Here is a 23344-nt window from a genome sequence, read left to right as displayed (position 1 = left end):
GTCCGGGTATCATTTCTCCCTCACGAGCTAGCTAGGTCTTCTTCTAAGCCCTCCCGAGCCAGTTAGGTCCTCTTTCAGGCACCTGGTTACACTCTAGCTGGCCGGATGCCTCTCCATAACCTTTGCTATGACCGCCAGGGCCACGTCCCAAACCCTAGCAGCCGGAACCTCTGCTTAACAGCTTCCTTCCATGTTTGTCGGAGCTCTTACAGAAACCTCTATTCGGATTGCCAGGGTCTTCTTCTAGTCGACCAGAGGATTTAGTCCAGCTGGAACCTTTTCTCGAGGCCATACCTCTTCTCTCTGGCAGCCGGAATCTTCCGATGTCTCAACAACGCAACATCTCATGGCGGACTCCTCTAGCACCGAGCCATCATCAGAAGGTTTTCTTGCATCCATCGAAGGATCAATTCCCGTTCCTTCGAAGAACGGAGGACAAGAAAACAACATGAACTTCTTGTTGACAACCCATAAACTAAACAACAATAACTTTTTTCAATCATCCCAAGCTGCGTCGTTGTTCATCAAAGGGCGTGAGAAATTTGGTCATCTCACTGTTTTGATTCGTGAACCTCCAAAGACTGACCCGACGTATGGTGTTTGGGAAGTAGAGAATTCCATGGTCATGTCGTGGCTGATCCACTCCATGGAGACTTTGATTGACTGATCATATATATAGCCCTTTGGACGATAGTTTGTGATACCTATTCTAATGTAGGGAATTTCGACTAACTCTATGAGGTGTTTAAGAAAATCTGAGAGGCAAAACAGTGATCAAGGATCATGACCCAGTACTATAATGACCTGGTTGCATTATAGATTAAATGCGACTTATGCTATGACTACACTCGGGAATCTCCGTCCGACCAATCTCTTTAAAAAAATTTAGAAAATGTTTACGTTCAAATTTCTGGCAGTCTCAACAAAGATGTTGAGGAAGTCCGAGGCTGTATCCTTGGCCGAGATCCTCTTCCTTCTGCTTGCGTTGCTTTCATTGAGATTTGTCGCAAAGAGAGCCGAAGACTTGTCATGCTTGGTGCTTTCACTCCGTCTATGGAATCATTTGCTTTGGTCTCTAACAATGCTCAACCCCGAACTGGTCACCCCACTTATTATTGCTGTCACAAACCCAACCACACTTGTGATAAGTGTTGGAACCTCCATGAGAAACCTACATCGAAAATTTCGGCCAAATCCTCATTTTTTAAGGGTCTCACTACAACATTTAAATCCAATACGGTACAGTCGACCCATACCCAAAACATTCCAGAACGATTCAGCTCTCTTAAGAGTCAAATGGATCACTTAATCAAACTACTTAAATCGAGTCCACTCTCTTTCGGCCAGTCAACTTCCCACATTCGTCAAGATATCAATCCTATGCCACACTTCTTTTGCCCCTTTCAGTTCATGGATCATTGATTCAGGTGCCACGGATCACATGACTGGAAGCTCTCAAACCTTCTCGACATACTATCTATGTTCTGGGAAAGATACTATTAAAATTACTGATGATTTCCATAGTTTCATTGCTAGTAAAGTGTCCGTACAACAAATCTAGCTCTTGAATCTGTGTTACATGTTCCTTTGCTGAAGTGTATCCTTTTGTCTGTCGGTAAGTTGGTATATGACATTAATTGCGTTACTCAATTTTCCCCGATGTTTGTGTCTTTTAGGAACGTCGTTCGGGGAGGATGATTGGAATTACTAAGCGGAAAGATGAACTTTACTTCTTTCAAGAGAAAAGCATAGAGAATGAGGACACTCCACCCAATAGTTGCTATTTATCTCAGTCCATTGAATGCTCTATTATGTTACATTGTCGTTTCGGTCATCATATGTTCCAGTATTTAAAATAATTGTATTCGTTGAAGTTTACTAATAAATTTTTTTTTTAATTTCAAATGTGAAAACTGTCAGTTAGCTAAACATCATTGTGTTCCTTATCTACCCTATACTTACACGCCTTCTGCTCTTTTTTCAATTATTCACAGTGATTTATGTGGACCCTTTCACACTCCCAGCTACACCAATAAACAGTCGTTTTTTACTTTAATTAATTGTCATACTCAGATGACGGGGTCTATATTTTAAAAGACAAATTTGAAGCTGCATTCACCTTAAAAAATTTCCACATCATTTTGACCTAATTCAAAACTTCTATTCAAGTCCTTCGGACCGACAATGGTTCTGAATTTCTTAACTCTCTATTAGGAGAATTCTTGATAAGGACATCCTCCATCATAACTCGTGTAAAGACACTCCTCAACAGAATGAGGTAGCCGAGAGAAACAACCGACATCTCCTCAACATTGCTCGTTCTATTATATTTTAATCTAATGTCTCAAAATATTTATGGAATGATGTCATACTTATTGTCGCCTATCTCATCAATAGAGTTCCCTAAAAAATCCAGAACTTCCGAACCCTTTTAGCCGTTTTGAGATCATGTTTTCCTACCAATCGGGTCTTCTCCACCTTAGATCCAAAAATTTGTGGGTGCACGGCCCTCGTTTAGAATATGACCCCAACTCGAAGTAAACCTAATCCTAGGTCCATAAAATGTGTTTTTAGGATACTCTGTCACTCAAAAAGGATATCGATGTTTTGATCCTATCACAAATAAAGTCTATTTAAGTGCTGATGTTTAATTTTTTTAAAATGTTCCCTACTTTCCTAACTCGGCCTCCAGTGAGGGGAGCTAGAGTTTTTGGACACTGTTCCTTATCCTACTCCCTTGGATGTTCCCCCCACATCAGAGGAGCCCCCTGTTCCTTTAGTTCCACCCACTTCTCCTACCACTAAGGAGCCCTTTGTCCCTTTGGTTCCACTATCTCATCCTCCTACTCTTCGTGTCTACACTCGGTGCACTTGTTATGATCTGCCTATTCTGGAGCTTGCTACCCCCTTGCCGGGTCCTGATTCCCCTCCGAGCGACATTCCCAACACTACTTCTACTTTGAATGAGGAAGTCAGTTTCTTTAGTAAGATACACAATCAAACATGCTCTCTCTATCCTATGACAAACTATGCTTCTTTTCGCAATTAATCACCGACCTACAAAGCACTTACTACTGCCCTGACCAATCATTGCTCCAATCTACTATTGAGGCTGCCTTAGCAGACCCAACCTAGGAAGCTGCCGTCATGGAGGAGATGAATGCCTTTTAGCGGAAACATACTTTGTACATCATTGATCTTTCTCGTGGCAAGAAAGTAGTGGGTTGCCGATGGATTTTTAGCATCAAGTTTAACTCAGATGGATCCTTTGAATGTAATAAGGTATGATTGGTCGCCAAAAGGTACTCGCAGACCTACGGAGTTGGCTATGAGGAGACATCTGCTCCAACTACTAAGTGAAACACCATTCGGGTCCTATAATCCTTTACGGTGAATCTGGATTAACCCTTATTCTAGCTTGATGTCAAGAATGCATTTCTGAATGACGATCTTGCAGAGAAGGTATGCATGACCTTTCCTCCAAGCTTTAACTCTACTACCTCCCAGGGGCAAGTATGTAGGCTGCAAAAGTCCATCTATGGACTGAAGCAATCACCATGGGCATTGTTCGACAAGTTCACAAAGGTGGTGGTATGCCATGGGTTCACTCAGGTTCAATCGGATCACACTGTCTTCTTCCGACATTCCTCTAGTAACCAGGTAGCTATCCTTAGCGTCTTTGTCGACGATATTGTACTCACATGTAATGACCTACCAACATTGGAATCTCTGAAAGACATTTTGCTGCTTCTTTTGAAATGGACTTGAGATATCTCTGATACTTCTTAAGCATGGAAGTTGTTCGATCATCTTGGGGCATTTGCCTGTCTCAATGAAAATATGTAATTGAAACCTTCTCGTGTGCAAACCAGTGGCTATTCCGATGGATTCAATGAAAAACTTCTTGATATTCTCAATGCGATTCTTTTAAATAAGACTCACGCATTGTGGGGAAACTTATGTACCTTTCCTATACTCGCCCCGACATATGTCACGCAGTTGGGATAATAAGTTAATTCATGCATGATCTCTATGAGCACCATCTCCAAGCTGTCCACCAGATTTTCCACTATTTAAAAGACACACTGAACAAAAGTTTTCTTATGCAACACTTCTCATTTTATTGCAGTTTACACAGACGCTGATTAGGCCTGGTCCGCCCATGATCGGCGATCTACCTCGGGGTACTGTTCTTTTGTGTGAGGAAACTTTGATATATGAAAAATAAAAAAGCAGTTAGTATTTGCTCGGAGTAGTGCTGAACCCGAATTTTAGTTCATGTCCCTGAGAATCTGTGAAGTTATCTGGTTACGCATCATGTTCCGGGAACTACGTATGCCAGCCTCTGTCCCTCTGCAATTGTTCTGTAATAATAAGACGATATTAGCATTGCTCACAATCCGGTTCATCATGATTACACCAATCATATTGAGATTGACCGACACTTGATTAAGAAAAAGCTTAAGTCCGGGAAAATTTGTGTTCTGTTTGCGCCATCTAGTGGCCTGCTGGCGGATTTTCTCACAAAGACGTTTTCCGGCCATTGTTCGATGACTTCAAATCCAAGTTGTACATGACTGACATCCATGGTTCAACTTGATGGATAGTATTAGAATATATATTAATCGAGTCCAACTTGAGGGATAGTATTAGAATTAACAACATAGAGGAGTTAGCTACAAGCTCATTGAAATAATCAAGATTAAAATATAATTTTATTGACGGAAAGAAAGCAATGTGCATGTACAATCGTAGTTCATATGCGTGACAACATTACATGAAATATATATGTTTTAATCATGTGAGATATTTAAGGTAACATAAAATATAGTAAACAATAACATATGTAACTATATATATCTCATTCATTCATATGCAATCACAAAAAAAAATCCATAATGATTTCATAATAATAAGTGTTGCCTTAGGAATGCCACTTATGATTGCATTGACTTTGACTACATTCATTTCATTTTATGTCATTAGGTTGTCACCCAGCTCATGAGCTAAAATAACTATTAATAAAAGTTGAGCTCATCTGAACATAACAATTATTAATAGCTCTCCTGATACCACCATCCCTGCCTAAACATCTGGAATCGGGAATCTCATCATTCCTTGTCATCCGTACCTGCAAACAATTCATGTAATAACCCACCTATTGTAGCACTTCTGACATTCTTTTAAGCATGTCATATAGAGATCATTTATCATATGTAAATTATGTATCATATGTGTATACAACAATTTACGAATATTTACAAACAATAATTTCATAAATATATTCACAAAATCAATAAAATAGTAAGATCATAACCTTCATCAGTGTCAGTTCAAGCTTACATGTATATAACATATGCAGGTAACCGATAATATGCATACATTTCTAAATAAAATCATATTTTAAATGAAATCACATATTAATCAAATAAAAATGAATTCATCTTATTTTAGCACATGAATATTTCGTCTAAATCGATGGAACAGTTCTACGACAACTTTCCTCAAGCTTGCCTCAAGCTTGCCTCAAGCTCACCGCTTAGTGTAAACCACCTAGAATCATAATTTTATAGAATTTTCATGAAATTTTAGCTTAGGACTTACTTTATCCCCAACCATAATTTTCTTGTCAAAGCATACCTTACCAAACCACATGGAATCATAATTTTATAGAATTTTCATGAAATTTTAGCTTAGGTCTTAGTCTATCACCAACCATAATTTCCTTGCAAAGCTTACCTCAAAATGGCTTCCACGCATAAATTCTCCCTAAAGGTTTCTCCTAATTTTTTTTTGTTCTTATCCTCCGCCTATACAGCGTGCCTACAACTTAAAACCTTACTTAAGAATCAAGAAATTAATTCACAACTTCTGGCCACACTTGCGCCCCCTGCTTTAGTAAACATAAGTAGAGAAATGCTCTATCTCGTGGCAAGTCGTGGAAAAAGATCGCGGGAAAGGAAATGAATGTTCTAAATGGCACATAAAGGAGAATTCCCTTACCAGTTTCTTCCTATAACTCTCAACCGGCCGCGCATGCTTCGATTTGCTTGATCTTGCTAGTGTTGGGATTGCTGAAAAGCCCTAACTCGCAGAAATGAACTGCGTGAGGGAAAAAATGAATGAAGTTGCACTCGGTTCAATTAAATTACATTCATCTGATCCATCAAGCATATGCATGTCACGGAAAGTGGGATGCTACAGTGTCACAGTATGATTAACACGGTTAATTATTATTACTTAATATATTATTAGTTTAATTAAGATAGTTTCTTTTTATTTTTATAATTCTAAATGTATCCATAATCCATATATAATTTTATATGCCAAATCAATTGTTGAAAAGTAAACAATTTTATAAAAATACTTGGAGTATATTTGGGGAGATGCGAAAGTTGGATATAGTTTTTTTTAAACTTTTACCTGATTAACCAAAATTGGGTATTACAATACTCCGCTGATAAAAATTTCATCCTCAAAATTTTTGAATATCTACTTGAGCAAAAAAGTGAATTTCTGCTGCATTTTTTATTTTCTTTCCAAAGCAGTTTCTTTTTTTGGGTCTATGCTTTTATTTAATCTTAACATAAAGAATCTGCTTATTCTTTAACTTCTTAACATAAGATTCAACAATCCTCTCAGGTTCTTCAATATTTCTTAAATCTTTTTGCACTTTTATATCCTCATATGAAATTCTTTGGTTAGAGTTTGAAACCTATTTTCTTAGCACTGATATGTGAAATACATCATGAATATATAACATATCAATAGAAAACGCTAGTCTGTAAGCAACTTGACCAACCATTTCTATGATTTCAAAAGAACCAATATATTTGAAGCTCAACTTCCTTGGCCAAATCTGGTAGTACCTCTCATTCACCTGACTTTTAGGAACACGAAATCACCAACCACAAGCTCTACTGTTTTGTGTTTTAGGTAATGATAATTCTGTTGTCAATTCGGAGCAGTATTCACTATATCTCTAATTAATCCTATTTTCTCCATATCATGTTTAAAATATATTTTTTTTTGTGATGAAATTATATTATTTTATTAATTAAATTTAGTACATAATTATTTCGAATCAAACATGAGCTTAATTCGAACAAATGAGTTTGAATTGAGCCGAACACGAATAGGCTAGTCACAAGCCATTTTGAACACGTATAGAAAAAAAAATCAAACGAGCCGTACCTGAATGAGCAGGCTCGTTTACACCCTTACAACCTTCAAAGGGAGAAGAACAAATACCAGCTGCTGTCCCAAAAAAAACACACGAAAAATTGAAAACCTAAACATGTCAATCAATTTGAACCTTGCGATGATAGAGTAGCATGGTATTAAGCCTGGACTTGGCTAAGTTGCTATAGTAAAGTTATCGAAGTTAAGTTGGGCTAACCTGCGATTATGTGATTTGGCCTGAGTCTTAAGGCTAATTAAATGGTTAGGCCGACCCAATTTGAACTAAAATTGTATTTGGGTCCATTATGGGTTCAAGTTGACTTAACTCGTCCTATTGGCTAATTTTTTTAACCAAGCTTAAATTGGGATTTGATTGACCTTTTTGGATCAAATGGAGGTGTTTGGTTTGGTCATTTGGTTTAATTTGATCAAATTGACCTTAATTGAGGCAACTTGGGGTTTCATAGATCAGTTGGCTTAATCTGTTGATATTGGGATATATTAAGCTCGTTGATTTATTTAAAATCGTTGATATGATTGAGTTTAATCAATGTGGACAATTTAAAAGTTTAAGACTTAATTCGTGAAATATGTTAACTTGGGCTAGCTTAAAATAACTTCATATGAGCAAATTTAAGAATTAATATTGCTCTTTATGCTTGATTTATTTGGACTTGGTGGGAAAATTGGATAAGCCAATCAAACTAATTCTTGAGTTGGGTTTTATTGGGTCAAGCTGGGTCACACTGGGCTAGGTTCGGTTTATGCTTGATCTAAATATCATGATTTGACACAAGGCTTGAATTTATTAAGGCGGGAACATGCAAACAAATGGTACAACTAAAAAATTTCTATCTTTATTATTATCATTAAATACTTAGTAGTATAATAAAATAAATTGAAAGAACTACTGATAATTAAATAAATCTAATAGTAAGACAATTATGATTATAATTAACTTTCTCTAATTTGGTTGTGTTATCTACAACAATTTTCACTTCTGTCACTTATCTTCTAATTAATTGCTTAAAACTGAAAATGTTAGTTTAAAAAGTTATCAGCAAACTTAGTGAGATACTCGTATTTCTAAAATAACAATAATATAAGGAAGAAAAGATGCAATATGCATACTAGAGGTTCACCAAGCTAGAATCAAATTGTCTAGTCATTCAAGGATGACCATATTAAAGATTCAAATAACCCCAACAATTATATCCTATTATCTATATTTTTTTATATAACATTCGTCATAAGAGCGCTGTCTAAATTATATCAACTAAGACACTTCAATATCAATAAAATTTTTAATATTTGTGCACGTGTACCTTAGCAACCCTAGTTAATATCATAGAAGGATGACTACATTAGTGAGCTATACACATGCGGGCATGTTATATAATTCATTTTATTCATATTCTAAATATCATTCATTATCTTACTATAACACTCATTATGTACAATAAACAAATATAAATGTATTGTTAGATAAATGACGTTTTTCATATGATCAATAAATTTAATATTTTAGTTAAGTCAAAATTTTATATAAAATATCAGCCTATCTATATAACCATGAAATGCACTTTTTTTCCCATCAAATGCAGATTTAGAAGAAAATCAATATTATTATCATTATTAAAAAATTATAGTACCCACTTTAATGCCAGGTAGCTTCTTTACTCCTTAAATTTCATCTTCTATTATTCATTATTTTATCACATTATATAATTATGTTTATATAATCTTTATTTAATTTTAATAACTTCTTTATGATTATAATTTCCAAAATAAATTTAACATATTACTGTGATTTTATTATTTAATAATGTTTGTTTTCATTCTATAATGTCATATTTTATTAATTTCTATTATAATTTAGTTTATAAGTCATAATTAATCTTTATTAATTATTAACTTAAATTTGATAAATTATTATAATTATTTCGTTAAACTTTTTTTTAATTACAATCTTACTTTTATTTTAATCACACATTTTTAATATTCTCTATATTTATATGAATATGTTATTATATATATCAATCCATTTCATCATTTAGTATGTTTCTAATTAAACATAACAATCGTGCTTATTTCTATAGTTGATAATAATATTTTAAATTTCAATAAAACTTTAATATCATATTTTTTAATATTTAAATCCGTACATCATCATTAGTTTTTACTTTCTAATTTAATATTTATCATTATATTATGATTTAATTTTTAATATCTCAATATAGTAATAATATCATTAATTATTATTAATCTTATTATCCCTAAAATATTTTGTTCTATTTCTTAAATTTAATATTTTATTTCTCATTTACTTATAAATTTAAAAGCAAATAAAATTTTTCTGGTTCACTCAGTGCTCCAACTTTCTCGCTTTACCGATCTCGTCCTAAACATGCACAGTGCTCACTTGAGAAAGCTTTCTCATCTCATTCTACTTCATGCCGGACATCAATAAAAGCTGCTCTTGCCTCATCTAATTTCTCCTATGCCTCTTGTCCTTGTCACCTTCGCACGTGATCGAACAAAACCATGAGATCGAAGAGACTGATTGGACATTTGATGTTTTGTCTCTTGCTTGACTGCTTAATTTCCTTGCCCTCACAATATACTTTTCGGAAAATGCAATTTGCTCGACTTTTGTTCATTGGCTTCCTCCCTCCAAGGTTTTGCTCAAGGCCCAGATATGTTCGACGCTCAAGTCTTCAATGTTATCACCTTGCTTGGTCTATTCGAGCACGACGTCACCTCCCGTTTTGCTCGTCTCTGTCGCATGTTAACCCGTTAATTAAAAATTATTATTATTATTATTACTATTATTACAGATGCTACATCTATGGTTAACTAGTAAGAATTCAATGTTTGAAGTTTGGCCAATCAATTGGTCTCAAGTGACCAATTGAGTTTAGAGGTTTAGATTTTTTGGCTCCATGTGCCTTATGACTCATCATTGGATTTTGAGAATAACAAACATATTTTTTGAATTTACTTTATGCTTAATTTTTTTCAACACAAATAATTTTTATCAATCATATATTAAATTTAAAACTTATTTATGCAAAATCATTTCTAATTAGGTTGCATAACTTTGACACTCACCTACCCAATTCTATGAACTAATGTAATAACTAATCTTGAATTTTAACTTAAAATTATTTCATAAAATGTTTTATCGTTTCATTAATATTTCATGTAAAATCATATGAGTAATAATCATATTTGTGAAATTACTATAATCATATTTATGAAATTAATGAATGTACATGATTAATCTATTATTGGTTCAATTGGTTTTATTTGATTTTATTAGGCAACATGTTTAACTTTGATTCATGCATTTAATGACCTGATAATTATATAAACATATTTATTTATTTTATATATGATTATGTTCTTTCATATAGTTAAATATTTATCATTACGCTAAATTAAATTGTATGCAAATCTTTCCATTTTTGTTTTTTACTACTATTTTTTATTTGAATTGAGTTTTAGATCAGTCATTAATGTCATATTATAGTTTAAATGTTACATATATTTATATATATATACGATTCAAGTTAAGCACCATATAATTATTACATGTATTATACTTACCATATTTAACCTTGGCCAAAATCTACAAGCATTAAATCATATCTTGGCCGAATTTTTGACTATGTTAGGCTTGAGAAATTGTGAGTAAAGCTTAACATTTTAAATTTAAATCCCTTGCCGTATTTTCCTTTATTAAATTTAATATGTTTTGAAAATTTAAAATTCAAAATTTAAATTTAGATCCCTTCCAGTTCAGTGGACACAACTAGGTAGCAAAATATCCAAGAAATGGAACCTAAACTTAAGCTAATTAATTAAATTACAAGAATCTGTGTGGGAAATCTTGATTCAAGAAGATCTTAGTCTTCACAACTTGGTTAAGCCAATAATCACACTGCTTCCTGATCGCCAATACCCTATGCCAAACTCGCCACTTAACTGGCATGCTGCATATCTCTAAAGTTTTTATTTATTTATTTATTTTCTTGAAATATTGTTGCTCGCTGTAATTTTCAAGGTGAAAAGAGGTTAAATGACCATGGAAATATGGGAAATTTACCATAGAGAGTAAGGAAAGCAGAGGACCTGAAATGGGGATGTTTTTTAAGCTTCCACTAATTACCTGAAGGATTCTACTTGCTTCAAACTGCTCTTGTAGACCTTTTCAAACTTCTATGGAACCTTTCTTCAACATCCCGTGAGTGATTTTTCTTAGATATCTTGCACTGAGGGTCTCTTGCCCAACTACCCCACCCTATAAGCCTTGCAATAGCAAGGAACTTGCTACTGCCGTCTCCTTACAGTTGTCTGAAAAATAGCCGTGGCTTTTTTTTGCCTTTTGGAGCAGTTCTTAGGGTTGTTGATTGACCTAGACTCCACTACTATCCCCACTCCATCATATCTCTCCACAAAATACTGGAATCTTCCCAAGCAGGACAAACTTGAAAGCTAGCTGCAAAAAGCTACCCTCTTCTTAAGGGGAAGTTAGTTAAGTAGACTAGTCCCAATAAAGCTTATAAACTCCTACCCTTACAAAAGAATGATAAGAAATACTGGTCCTCTGAAAAAAGAAAACACTTAATTTTAATGGCAATATAGTTCTAACAATCACCACTGTTTAACATGGTATCAAAACTCAAGATCCCGAGTTCGACTCATAGGGCATCTGTATATGTTCTAGCACATGAATTGCTTTGAGTTGAAAGTATCCTTTCTATTTTCTTTTATCGTACATGGTCTGTTGTTTCTCTGAAAATATTTTTGCCTCAGCACATGATTAACTGTTTTTGTGAGCCCTTGATTTTTTTTTCCAACAACTTGCTTCGTGCCAGTTTTACATTACATTGCGAGATGATATAGACTACCTTGATGGAAAACACACTGTAAGTCTACTCGTGGCTAACTTCTGTTTTATCTATTTTGTCAATCTCTTTTGGCTTGAACAATGTACTCCAATTAATTGATGTAGGTTTTTGGTATTGTTGAAGAGAAAGAAAGCATAGATTGCTTAGCAAAAATGAATGAAACCTATGTTGATTCTAATGGCAGACCTTTCAAGGACATCAGGTTAGTTTTATGATCCTACATCCATATTATGTTTTCTTGCTAGGCAATATTTGGCTTATCTTCCTACGAACTACTCCTACATCTTTGATTTAAATCATATTGCTCCATGTTCATCTATGACTTGTGTCCTCTGATAATGTTTATAGCATTGTGCCAGAATTCACTTATATTTTAATGGAGAATAGTGGCAAAATGGTTCCCTGACTCTTTGCAGAGGCCAATTTAGTTGAGTGTTTATAAAAGTGTCAATTTAGTCCTCATATTTCCTTAATATGATTTGAATTAGTCTCTAGTCAGAACTATTTTAGCCTCCATTAAAAGAGTTTGATGGCTAATTATCACTTTTATAAACTCTAGGACTAAAATTGTCCGATGTAAATAGTTTGGGAACTATTTTGGCATTTTACTCTATTTTAAAGGGTTTTACATCTTTCTGATTTTACTATATTTTTTGAATTTAATGTTGCCTTTTGTGGACTCTTGATGTGGGGCTGTAGCAATGGTTAGAATGTTTTTATTGTGAGTTGAAGGTCGTTGATTTGATATGGAAATAACCTTTTTTTATGATGCAAAGGAAAGGCCTCGTATGTTGGAGGGATCCTGATAAACTGCAGATTTATAGACTCATGGTCACTACAGGATATTGTTTTTACCCATCCATTTGTCTAATTACTTTATAAGGCTGTCAATTTCGTACTACTAGGCAAGACAGATTTTAACTGTTTGTTTCTTCTACTAATTGTTATTTCTTCCTGAATTTGGATATAATAAATATGTTGGATAAATTAAATATTTATTATAAATGTTAAATTTTTTAATAATGCATGATACACTTAAAGTAAATTATTTTTATAATTAATTTAATATTAAGGCAGTTTAATAAATCAAATATTTATTTTTATAATAATGCATGATATACTTAAACCTGCCATACATTCATGAGGGTAGTTTAATACAAATATAGTGATAATTAACTTATGATTAAAATTTACTTAATAAATAAAATATTCAATTTAATTATTATATCCATTTTGTGATTATTTAATATGCTAAAAGAGAATTATTTAAAATTATATAGAATTTCTATCATTCAATTATAACTATCCACATTATGAAATTGTTCAATTATTTTTTATTTTAAAATTCTATCAAGTATAATTTAATTATATATTGATTACATTTATTTATTTTACATATTCAAAAAATTAACTTAAGTGCATATAAATTTATTTATATTTTTTATGAATGTTTATTTATTTTATATGTAATCATATAAGCTTAGTTTTATAATCTCCAATGCTATTGACATAAGGGATGCATGAAAGGTAAATGAAGGACTTGGGTCATGGGAACTTACCATGCCAACACATTCTATTCTAAATATCTCTAGAAACAAGCACCAAACCCAAGTTACTTTTCTACAGCAGCCTAAAGAATCGAGAAAGAAAGTTGGAGGAAGACGAAATAATCACATATGTGGGGTTTGACGTAGAAATTTGGGTCGTCAATATTCGTTGCAGGGTTGCTGAGATGGTGGGAGAGGATGTCATCACCATCAGGATATATATAATATTTCTCTAATGTAACCTGAAAAAGCAAAGCACACATAGATTAGAATCGTGATGCTGTGATATTCGAGGAGAATTAAAGCTCTCAAAAGCAATCTTGATTTAATTTATAGTAAAATGTGGAATAACTATATGCAAGAAATTATCACAAGAATTATTAAAAGTTTCGTCCAAAAGAAAAAAGAAAAAAACTACATCATGCTTGGGTGCATGCATTGATCTCAAAGTGAGTTAAGAAGTATTTATCAAGCTATAGACAAACATCCTTGTTTCAAATGTGCATGTGAGGAGTTCTTTTCCAAGGTCAGTGGATTCATTCATTATAATATTAACATGGATTAAATATAACTGAATATGAAGTGGCATGGTTTAATGTCATCGTGGTCTACATGGGGGGTTTTGATTTAATTTTGCTAGAAATTTAGCAAGTTTGAAATCAATAATTAAGACAAAACATGTATAAGTTCACATACACCAGAAAGATACTGGTCGGTATGACCTTAACAGGAATGATTTTAAAAAATAGAATATCTCAGCACACATGAATCCAAACATATGTTAGCTTTATTACAAATGAGCTTTATGTCGTGGAAGTCTTTGATTTGTGTTTTAATGATACTAAGATTTCAAAACGAGTTAATTTTTGTATTTTAGCATATAGATGTTCAAATCTCAAAATATTCAATATAAGTATGAGAGGCTGTATGCCATTTGATAACAAATGTTTAAGAGACATTTTGTCAAACAGTTGATGTGCGATTGAAATTGAAAAAAACGACATATGGAATAATAAAAAAATTTATCACTGATTCATCCATTGCATTGATGCAGATTAACTCCATCAATTCATCTAATGTTAATAATTCATTAGATGCTTATCTATATTGCATTGATACTTCTAAAAATGTCGTACATGTGTCGGACACGTATCGGACACCAATATAAGTTCGACATACCCCAACACTTGTCTTACTCAAAATATGAGTCTGAATTTTTTCAGGCTTGAACATGTTGGACAGACGCCTCGACACCTTATTGGACATGAGCTCAACACAATTTGGGAAAAAATGAAACATGAGAAGTAGAAAATTATATTTATACATATAACTCTAATTATACCTCATAGTCAAAGCCGCCTGCTCTTTCATGTCAAAACTTCCTCTAACAGTTATTATAATCGAGCTTTAAAAGTGCATCCAATATTTGTTGAAGTCGAGCAATAGTAGTTTTCTTTTTATTTGTTGAAGTCGAATGTCATAAATCTATCTTGCCTTTGTCAAAGCCGAGCGTTGTAGTTCTCTTTTGTTCATCAAAGCCGAACCTTCCCTTGCTAAAGTGGAAGCATTATGCTTCTTTGTCACAACTTGAGTAGGAGTCAAACCTATTTGTTGAAGTCGATCCAAATCACCATGAACTTTGCGGTGCTTGCACTGCAGTTTTTATTCATCAACGTCAATTAGTCAAATTCGTCGTACTTTTGTAAGTGATAATTTCTATTTTTTCTCTATAATGTGTTAATAGCTATAAATCTATACTTATTCTAATTCTAAAAGTTAAATTTTAACTTAATTAATTAAATATGGTGTAATCGTAGGATATCTTAAATTTTTGTTGATAAGTGAAGGAATTCTTTTGATACATATTACATGCATAATTTTAAAAGTTAATTTGTATAAGCATGACGTTTCATAATACAAGATAAATTTTTAAAGTTAAATTTATTCTTGCATACTTTGTATAAGCATGACATTTCTATAATTTCCCTGAGAATGAGGTTTATTGATTTTTGTATTTTCTTGGCTTGCAAGAGCATTAAGTTGCTATACGGATGAAGGATGAGAACACGGAATAGTATGCAACACTTTAATATAGGCTTCCCTCATATTAGTAACTCTAGGGTTAGATAGGATCTGTGATTTGAGACATTTATACTGAAAGTCGAGGCCAACTGGAAAACTCATAATAGTCATTTGTTCACTTTGAATCCGTTGAATTCACTTTGAGCCCGTTGAATCCGGAAATTAGTGCTGAAAGATAATAGTGGATTTAATTTTTCATAAACACATTTAAAATGCATGTGATAATTGTTACATGATTGATCCTGTTGTTCAACTCGATAGAACTCCTTGCATACTGTCGGCCGTTATTTTATTTTAATTTTAAAACTTTAAAACTTGAGTTTTATGATTTTTTGAAAAAGAGAGATGAGTTTTATAAATATGAAAATAGCTTTGATGTAAATTTAAGTTTTGAAAGTAACATTTTAATTTAAAAATAGATGAGACCAAGCGAGTTTCACATTTTAGATAGTTTGGGTGACTAAGCACAATACCACAAATAATACACTTATCCCGAAGAATAAACATATCATTTGTAGTAAGCTTAATCACCTAAACTAATGAATTTGTAACATCCGTTTGGTCTGCGAAATATTTTATATGAGGCCAACAATTTCCCCTACCTAATATAAGGATTAGATAAATTTTATTTTACCTGGGTTCCAAGTTTCCTATAGAGGCAAACCCCTATAGTTAATTACATCTCAAATGACCATGATCATTCAAGAAAACTCTTGATTAAGATCAGTGATTTTGCCTTTAAGATTTCAAAGTTTAGGTTTTCAAAATTGGACATGAGAAAATCAAATAGGAGTGGCTCAAAATAGGGACAGTTATTTGCAAGAATCCAAAGTAATGAAGAGTAGAGGATATCACAGGTCCAGGGAAAACCCCGGTGACTTCCCAACTATCCTATTGTTTGACTTTATGTCTTTGAAATGATGTTATTTAATGTTTAATTCTGTAAATTATTTAGAATTTAGGACTTATATTCGCACGATATTTGATCGTGCAAATGACCTAAAAAAATAAGAGGATTTACACCATACCGTACAGTAACCTCAGAATCCTAAAGTGTTAGGACTTATAAATGCACAACAGGATTGTGCAAAAGCCTAAAAGTGATATGTGAGGGTTTATGCTGCGCTAGACAAACCATCTCGAAATCCTATGGGCTATTATTTAAACTAAGGAAAGTGATCGGTGATGTGAATGTGTTTTTGATGTCGCAGATCCATCTTGAAGTGGCTTCTCCGTATATCCTCGTCATGCTGCCCAGGGTGTTCGATCCAAGTTCTTCGTCGTAGCAACTTCAGGTTTGTTATTAATTCTATGTAATCACTAGATTTTTCTATACTAAGGCATAATGTATATCAAAGCAATAAAACATGCGGTATAAAAGAAAAGAACAATATAACATGGTAGGAGAACAGTATAACATGCCAGAAGAACAGTATAACATGCTGTGAAATAATGCTGTGAAATAAAATGCAACAGTATAACATGCTGTGAAATAAAATGCTGTAATGTAAATCAAACTTGTATATTTGGGAGAAGCTAGCTATTATTCAGCTAGCTATTATTCACTGTATAAATAAAAGAAACATTGTCTGGAAAACTCAAGAAAATCGACAAATAATCCACGAAGGGAAAACTCGAGAAATATGACGAATAACAATTCAAATAAAACTATCAGAACATCGGGAAAATCTCGGAGAAAAGACCACTAGTGTTTTGTCCAAAAATTCCGATAAAACATATGAAAAATCCGAAAAGAGGGGACCGCAAGCACTCGGGTCGGGGCCAGACTCAAATATATATATTTGTACTCGAGGGTCGTCGAAGGCTATTATCGGTCAATCAGATGTATAAAGCCCGCCACTCCACTTGAAGGATGTCCTACTGAACCTAACTTAGGGGTGTACTCCTTAGCCCATTATCGGTAATCAACAAGTGGACAACCAAATTGTAACACATTTAAAATTTATATTTTAACATGCATATATATTTCAAACATACAAAATGAAAGTTATATTAATTTTATAGTGAAAATATTTTTTTTATAAATATTGTATTTGTTCTTGTCAATTTGTTTTATCAATTTTTGAAAAAAGAATAGTTGTTCACGAGTCGATCACGTCATCGGACGTAGGTCGGCCAACAACCTAAGAAGGTACAGGTCTCTTGCTATTCTTATGTCGGTGAATGATACTTTTATCCTACAGTTCATTCTACAGTTCATCAGGTCCCAGAATTGAGTTCTGATGTTGTATGATGAGATATCATTTTGCTCTATCACCGACGTGCGTTTGTCATCATCGCCTTAAGCCCCAAAACTTAAGCCCCAAAATCCCCAAAATAAAACCGACCTACTTGCGACTTTGCTTGATGATTTCATATATAGCAAAAGACTATTTATGAGCACTTATGTATCAAACATAAGTACAAAAAACCGAACCAAGAAGTAAGAAAAAAAAAGAATAAAAATGGGGATGAGAGAGGAGGAATTGATCCACCCAAAAGATTGAAATAATAAAGGGCGGAGCAACCCTCAAAAAGATCTGAAAAGGAGAGCCCATGATCCTTGAATCAATCCAGAGGATATCATCTTATCAAATTTTATATAACTAGATCAACCCAAGAAGAGTATCGTCTCCAAATTTTATTTTAAATAGATTGAAATGGGCCCAGAACTAACATAACACTGATACCCACGTCTCCACCACCTATATGTACTTATACATCCAAATCTGAACCCAAATGTGGTATTTATGTTATCCAAACTTTAATATTAAACCCCCAAAGAACTCTTTTCCAAATGACAACTTTATGAGTTTTCAAATCCTTTCATGAATCGAATTTATATCAACTTTATGATTTCCTGAAATGAAATTGTAAGAGCCCTTCATATTTCATAAATCAGATAAAGAAAAATAATCCAAGGACATCAAACTTCTAAACTTCTAAAAATTATGCCAATATTAAAACCATTCAATTCCAACCTTAATCAAAAGTTTGCAATGAAATATGAACCCAACACCATATATAGGAACCCAAACAGATGCTCTCGGGTAGGAGCAGCAGGAGGAGCCACCAACCACACTCAATCACACAGGAGCCACAGGAGAAGGCTCACGGGTAACCGCAGGAAGAAGAGCAAGGACTCACGGGTAAGGCCAGGAAAGAGAGCAGGATCTCACGGGTTAGGCCAGGAAAGAAAGCAGCCAAGCCTCACAGCAAGCCCACAAGTAGAAACCGTGAAATGCACAACCAAGCTTCATCATAAATTTACAATTTAAGATAGTAAATAAGACAAAGCTCACGGGCAGGGGCAGTAGAAGAAAGCCACCCGAACCAACTATGTCACAGACCAATGAACCTCCACAGTAAGGCTTACGGATAAAGGGCAGCAAGAGGAAGGCCTCTTCCTTCTGAGCTCACGGGTAAGGCCAAGAAAAGAGAAAAGCCACCACATGTTTAAGCCTGACCCAACTGCCTTTAATATAAAAGAATCATAGGAAGAACTCATGGCCAGAATAGAATGAGAAGCAAATTAAATCCAAACCGCCACAACAAAAATTACAATAATAAGGCTCACGGGTAGGAGCAAAGAAAAAGGCCACAAAGACAGCAATCACCAAGTAAGGCTCACGGCCAAGGCAGCAGGAAGGAAACCACCATAGGTATTGCCATTGCATTACCTTTGATATACATAAGAGAGTGAATGGACAAGCTATCATAAACTATCCAAACTGAAGCCTTTTTTATCAAGTAAGATATAGTAATGAATCGATCAGCTTATCCCAAACATTCCCATATAGAAGTATATATTGAAATCATGAATTTTGGGATGACAAACTTGATTACTAATAAAAATCTCAAAAAGGAAGCATTATATCCAGAGTTTCAAACCCAACCGAACCTAACACAAAGGGACAAGCAACATAAACAGGAGTTCTAGGGTAAGGGCAAACAAGAGAGAATCAAGGAATCAAGGTATGGAAGCTCACGGTCGGAGACAGCCAAGGGAAATCAACATACCATATTTAACATGAAAGAACCACGAGAGAGGGCTCACGACTAGGAACAGTAATAGAAAAGCCACCAACCCATAGGGAAGCTCACAACCCAAAGGCTCAAGGCCTAGAAAAGTAATACAATGGTCCAAAGCAAGCCATATATTGGGCTAGAAACAACACCTGACCAAGCCAACACGAGGCACAAATTGAGCCCAGCATAGGGGCAAAACTAAAAAATTTCAAAGCAAAACCGAGCCCAGTAAAAAGAACAAAACAGGGAGCGATAGAGAGTAAATCGAGCCCAACAGGAAAGGGAAAACAGAAATAGAATTCCAGCCAAAATCGAGTTCACCAAAGGGGCCAAAAACAAAGAAAATTTTCATACATAATTCCCACTTCTCATGGCCCAAAATCGAACTCAACACATGGGCAAACCGAGCCCTACATAGGGGCAAATTAGAAGCAAAAATTTCAGTAAGGATCCAACCCCAAAGAGCCAAAACCGAACCCTTCAGATTGGCCAAAACAGAGAATATTTCCAGCAAGGATCCAACTCCAAAGTGCCAAAACCGTACCCCAACAAATGGGTTAAAACAATTAAAAAATATTTTCCCCTGAAGCCTCATATTTCAAAGTATTGTGCCAACATATGCTTCAACATAAAAATGAATTCCAGCATAGATTCTAGATGATCAAGCATCAATCTAAAATTCATATTCATGACTTTTTATGCATCTTAAGCAGGAAAGAAACATAAACCATCTTTTTCCTTAAACAAATAATCCTTCTTTTAACAGTAATTGTTTCAACAAGGAACAAAGAAGGAAATCCACAATTTCCAGCATGAGGCATAGAAATAATAGAAGTGTAAGAAGAAGATTTGCATGTGAGAATGAACCTAAACATGCTTTTCATATTTCTCGAGCAGAAAAAGAAAAGAAGACAGCAATATCATGCTCTATTTTAATGTTTCGAAGGACTATTTCATGCTTAAATTTCAGAACAAGCCCAAATCTTGTTTCCACATACTTTAGAAGAGAAAATAAACATTTTTGGATGCCATCCTAAACAGTACAGAATAGATGAGAGAAGGAGAATACCTCTTTTATGAAGATTTAAAGCAAAATTATAAGATAAATTCAAGAAAACCACTCTAACAGAAATCCTCCTCTTAAAGACTTCAAGAAACAACAACCAACAAATCTTTCACACTCCTTGCGCATGAGAATCCAACTTAAAGAAGATTTCGGCAAAGCTGCCCTTCCTAAAAGTTTCAAAAAACAACCACCCACGAATGCTCCACACTCCCAACACACGAGAACTTAGTTTAGAAAGGATTTCGACAAAGCTTTCTCCCCTTAAAATCTCAAGCAGTAAAATCACAGCCTCCTTTTTCTCTCAAGAAATTTTCAACAACCCAAAACAGTGCTCTATGAAGCCTTTTTATAGGCAGAGAAGAGGAGACAACCACCTACCACCGTTTTCGTGGTCGAATAGAACAACAGAGATGAAATCGTCACAATAAAGACGGAGAAATTAAAACCTCGAGAAGGAGAAGGGTCGACCAGCTTGGCCCTAGTAATTGGAGAGCCGAAGAGTCTAGTGGCCACATAAAGATGGGGAAGAGTCGAGAGAGGGAGAGGAGACTGTTGCGTGGATCGTCCACGGGAGCTAGGGCACGCGAGGGGAGCGGGACGAGCGTCGCGGGATTGAGCTATGGGATGGGCCAAATGGGGTTTAAATGCATGGATAAGGGGTAAATTGGGTTTTGGATTATAATTTTAATATTATAAGTAATAAAATATATAAAATATTTAACATTCCTTAAAAATAAAATTTGATTTGTACTTTTTCTTCGTGCGTCAAAACATAACAAAATTGATGTTCTTTTTAGATAATTTTGACGTTCTAGACGCGTTGGTGGGGTCCGTTTCACCGCCGGAGGTCATTTTAACGAATTCATTGATTTGCGTGCAATTTTCTTATGTGCGGAATTATGACAATTTGAGTGTCTTTTCTTACTAAAATTGGTGTCTCGGATGCGTTGGCACAGTCTATTTTGTCGTCGGAGGTTGTCCGGAGAAGTTCGCATTTTCACCCATCCTTTAAGCTCAATTTATGTCCGATTTTGTGCGACTTAGTGAATGAATTTTGTGCATTTGGTGTGCGTGTGTGATGATAAAGTTCTGAAGAAGTTTTCCTAGGGCTTGAGATCCTATTAAGAACTTCTCCCTGAGTCTCCACATGATAGTCCTTAACCCCTCGACTATACGACGATGGTTTGAGACTACTCAAGCGAGACATCACAAGAGAAATAGGAGGTGGCTGGAATTTCTAAAAAGGGTGGGTCCCAGTTCTAGTTTTCTAAGATAGTTAATAGGAACCCTTAGAGCTAGATCCTAGAATCCTAAAGAAAAGAGTAATGACCTCAAAATGAGGTCAACACATACATCAAAGGTTCAAGAAATATTTTCTTCTCTAGAAAACACAAATGTCAATTTTTCCATCACATCTTTCATAGTCACAATGAGTAATATGACCAGATTGATTAGGATGGATAGAATAATTTTTTTTAGCTGTGCATTGATTCTTATTAACTGAGAATAATTTGATCAATCTTAGCTGAGAGATTATCAATGAGGTGATTCTCTTGAGAAATAATTTTTTAGTAGACTCTCATAGTTTTATTCCAATAAAAATAATTGACAATTTAAGTTATCATCAGTAATTTAAGTCACTGATGAAATCAAACTTGTCACAATATATTTTTGTTTACCAGTTATGATCATCACCAAATATTCAAAGAGACTAAATCAACTAATCCCAATGATGTTGTTTGCTGAAATACATGATCAGGAAAAACTAATCCCGTCTGCTATGATCTCGTAGTTTATTTTGGGCAAACCAATAACCTGAAATATATTTGGATGGAGACGACATGGATGAACCGAAGGGCGAGACAAATGCCATAGGCAAATGATACCAAGCCATAGGAGACAAACAACTCGATGAATAACTCGACGATTGTCGAAGACTAATAATTGTGTTAACGACATTGCAGGAGATGACCACTCACGATGGACGACCTCATCTTAGCTGCTATCGACATCACACATGAAGCCAAACCACACCCGTGAAAGTGACGAACAACGAAGTTGGTTGGAGGATGTTGTCGACATGTTGAATATCCACAATTTATCGAATTGTTCGTCTTTGACGTATGGGCAAATGAATTGAACGACGTAGACAAGCGTACTTGCATGCAAGGCACGAAGCTAAATCGAGGAGTACACTATTTGCGACGAGCCATGAGTGACCATGATAACATGTACAACAACAACAACAACAACAAAGCCTTAATCCCACTACGTGGAGTCGGCTACATGAATCCTTTTTCTCTATTGCGTCATATTTAGTGTCATATTTTCATTTAGTTCTAGTAAATTAAGATCATTTTTAATACAATAAGCCCAAGTCTTCCTAGGTCTACCTTTGCCTTTCTTAACACAAGTCAAATCTAAAACATCTACTCTCCTAATCGGATCATCAGATGGTTGACGTTTAATGTGACCAAACCATCTAAGACGACTTTCTCTAATTTTGTCTGTCACAGGAGCTACAC

General features: G+C 34.6%; 1 protein-coding gene across 2 annotated transcripts in view; it reads left to right on the top strand.

The window, feature by feature from the left end:
* LOC110019112 (peptidyl-prolyl cis-trans isomerase CYP59) overlaps positions 1-23344 on the top strand; it is an 85174-nt gene that overhangs the window by 10504 nt on the left and 51326 nt on the right. For both annotated transcript variants that reach the window (XM_020716684.1, XM_020716685.1), the window contains exons 4-5: positions 12063-12113; positions 12200-12297. In XM_020716684.1, the coding sequence (XP_020572343.1) occupies positions 12063-12113; positions 12200-12297 (149 nt within the window). The remainder of the gene's footprint in view (positions 1-12062; positions 12114-12199; positions 12298-23344) is intronic.

The sequence above is a fragment of the Phalaenopsis equestris genome, unplaced genomic scaffold (assembly GCF_001263595.1).
Source record: "Phalaenopsis equestris unplaced genomic scaffold, ASM126359v1 Scaffold000049, whole genome shotgun sequence".
NCBI lineage: Eukaryota > Viridiplantae > Streptophyta > Magnoliopsida > Asparagales > Orchidaceae > Phalaenopsis > Phalaenopsis equestris.
The sequence above is the reverse complement of the archived record's forward strand: the minus strand, read 5'-3'. Positions and strand labels throughout refer to the sequence as shown.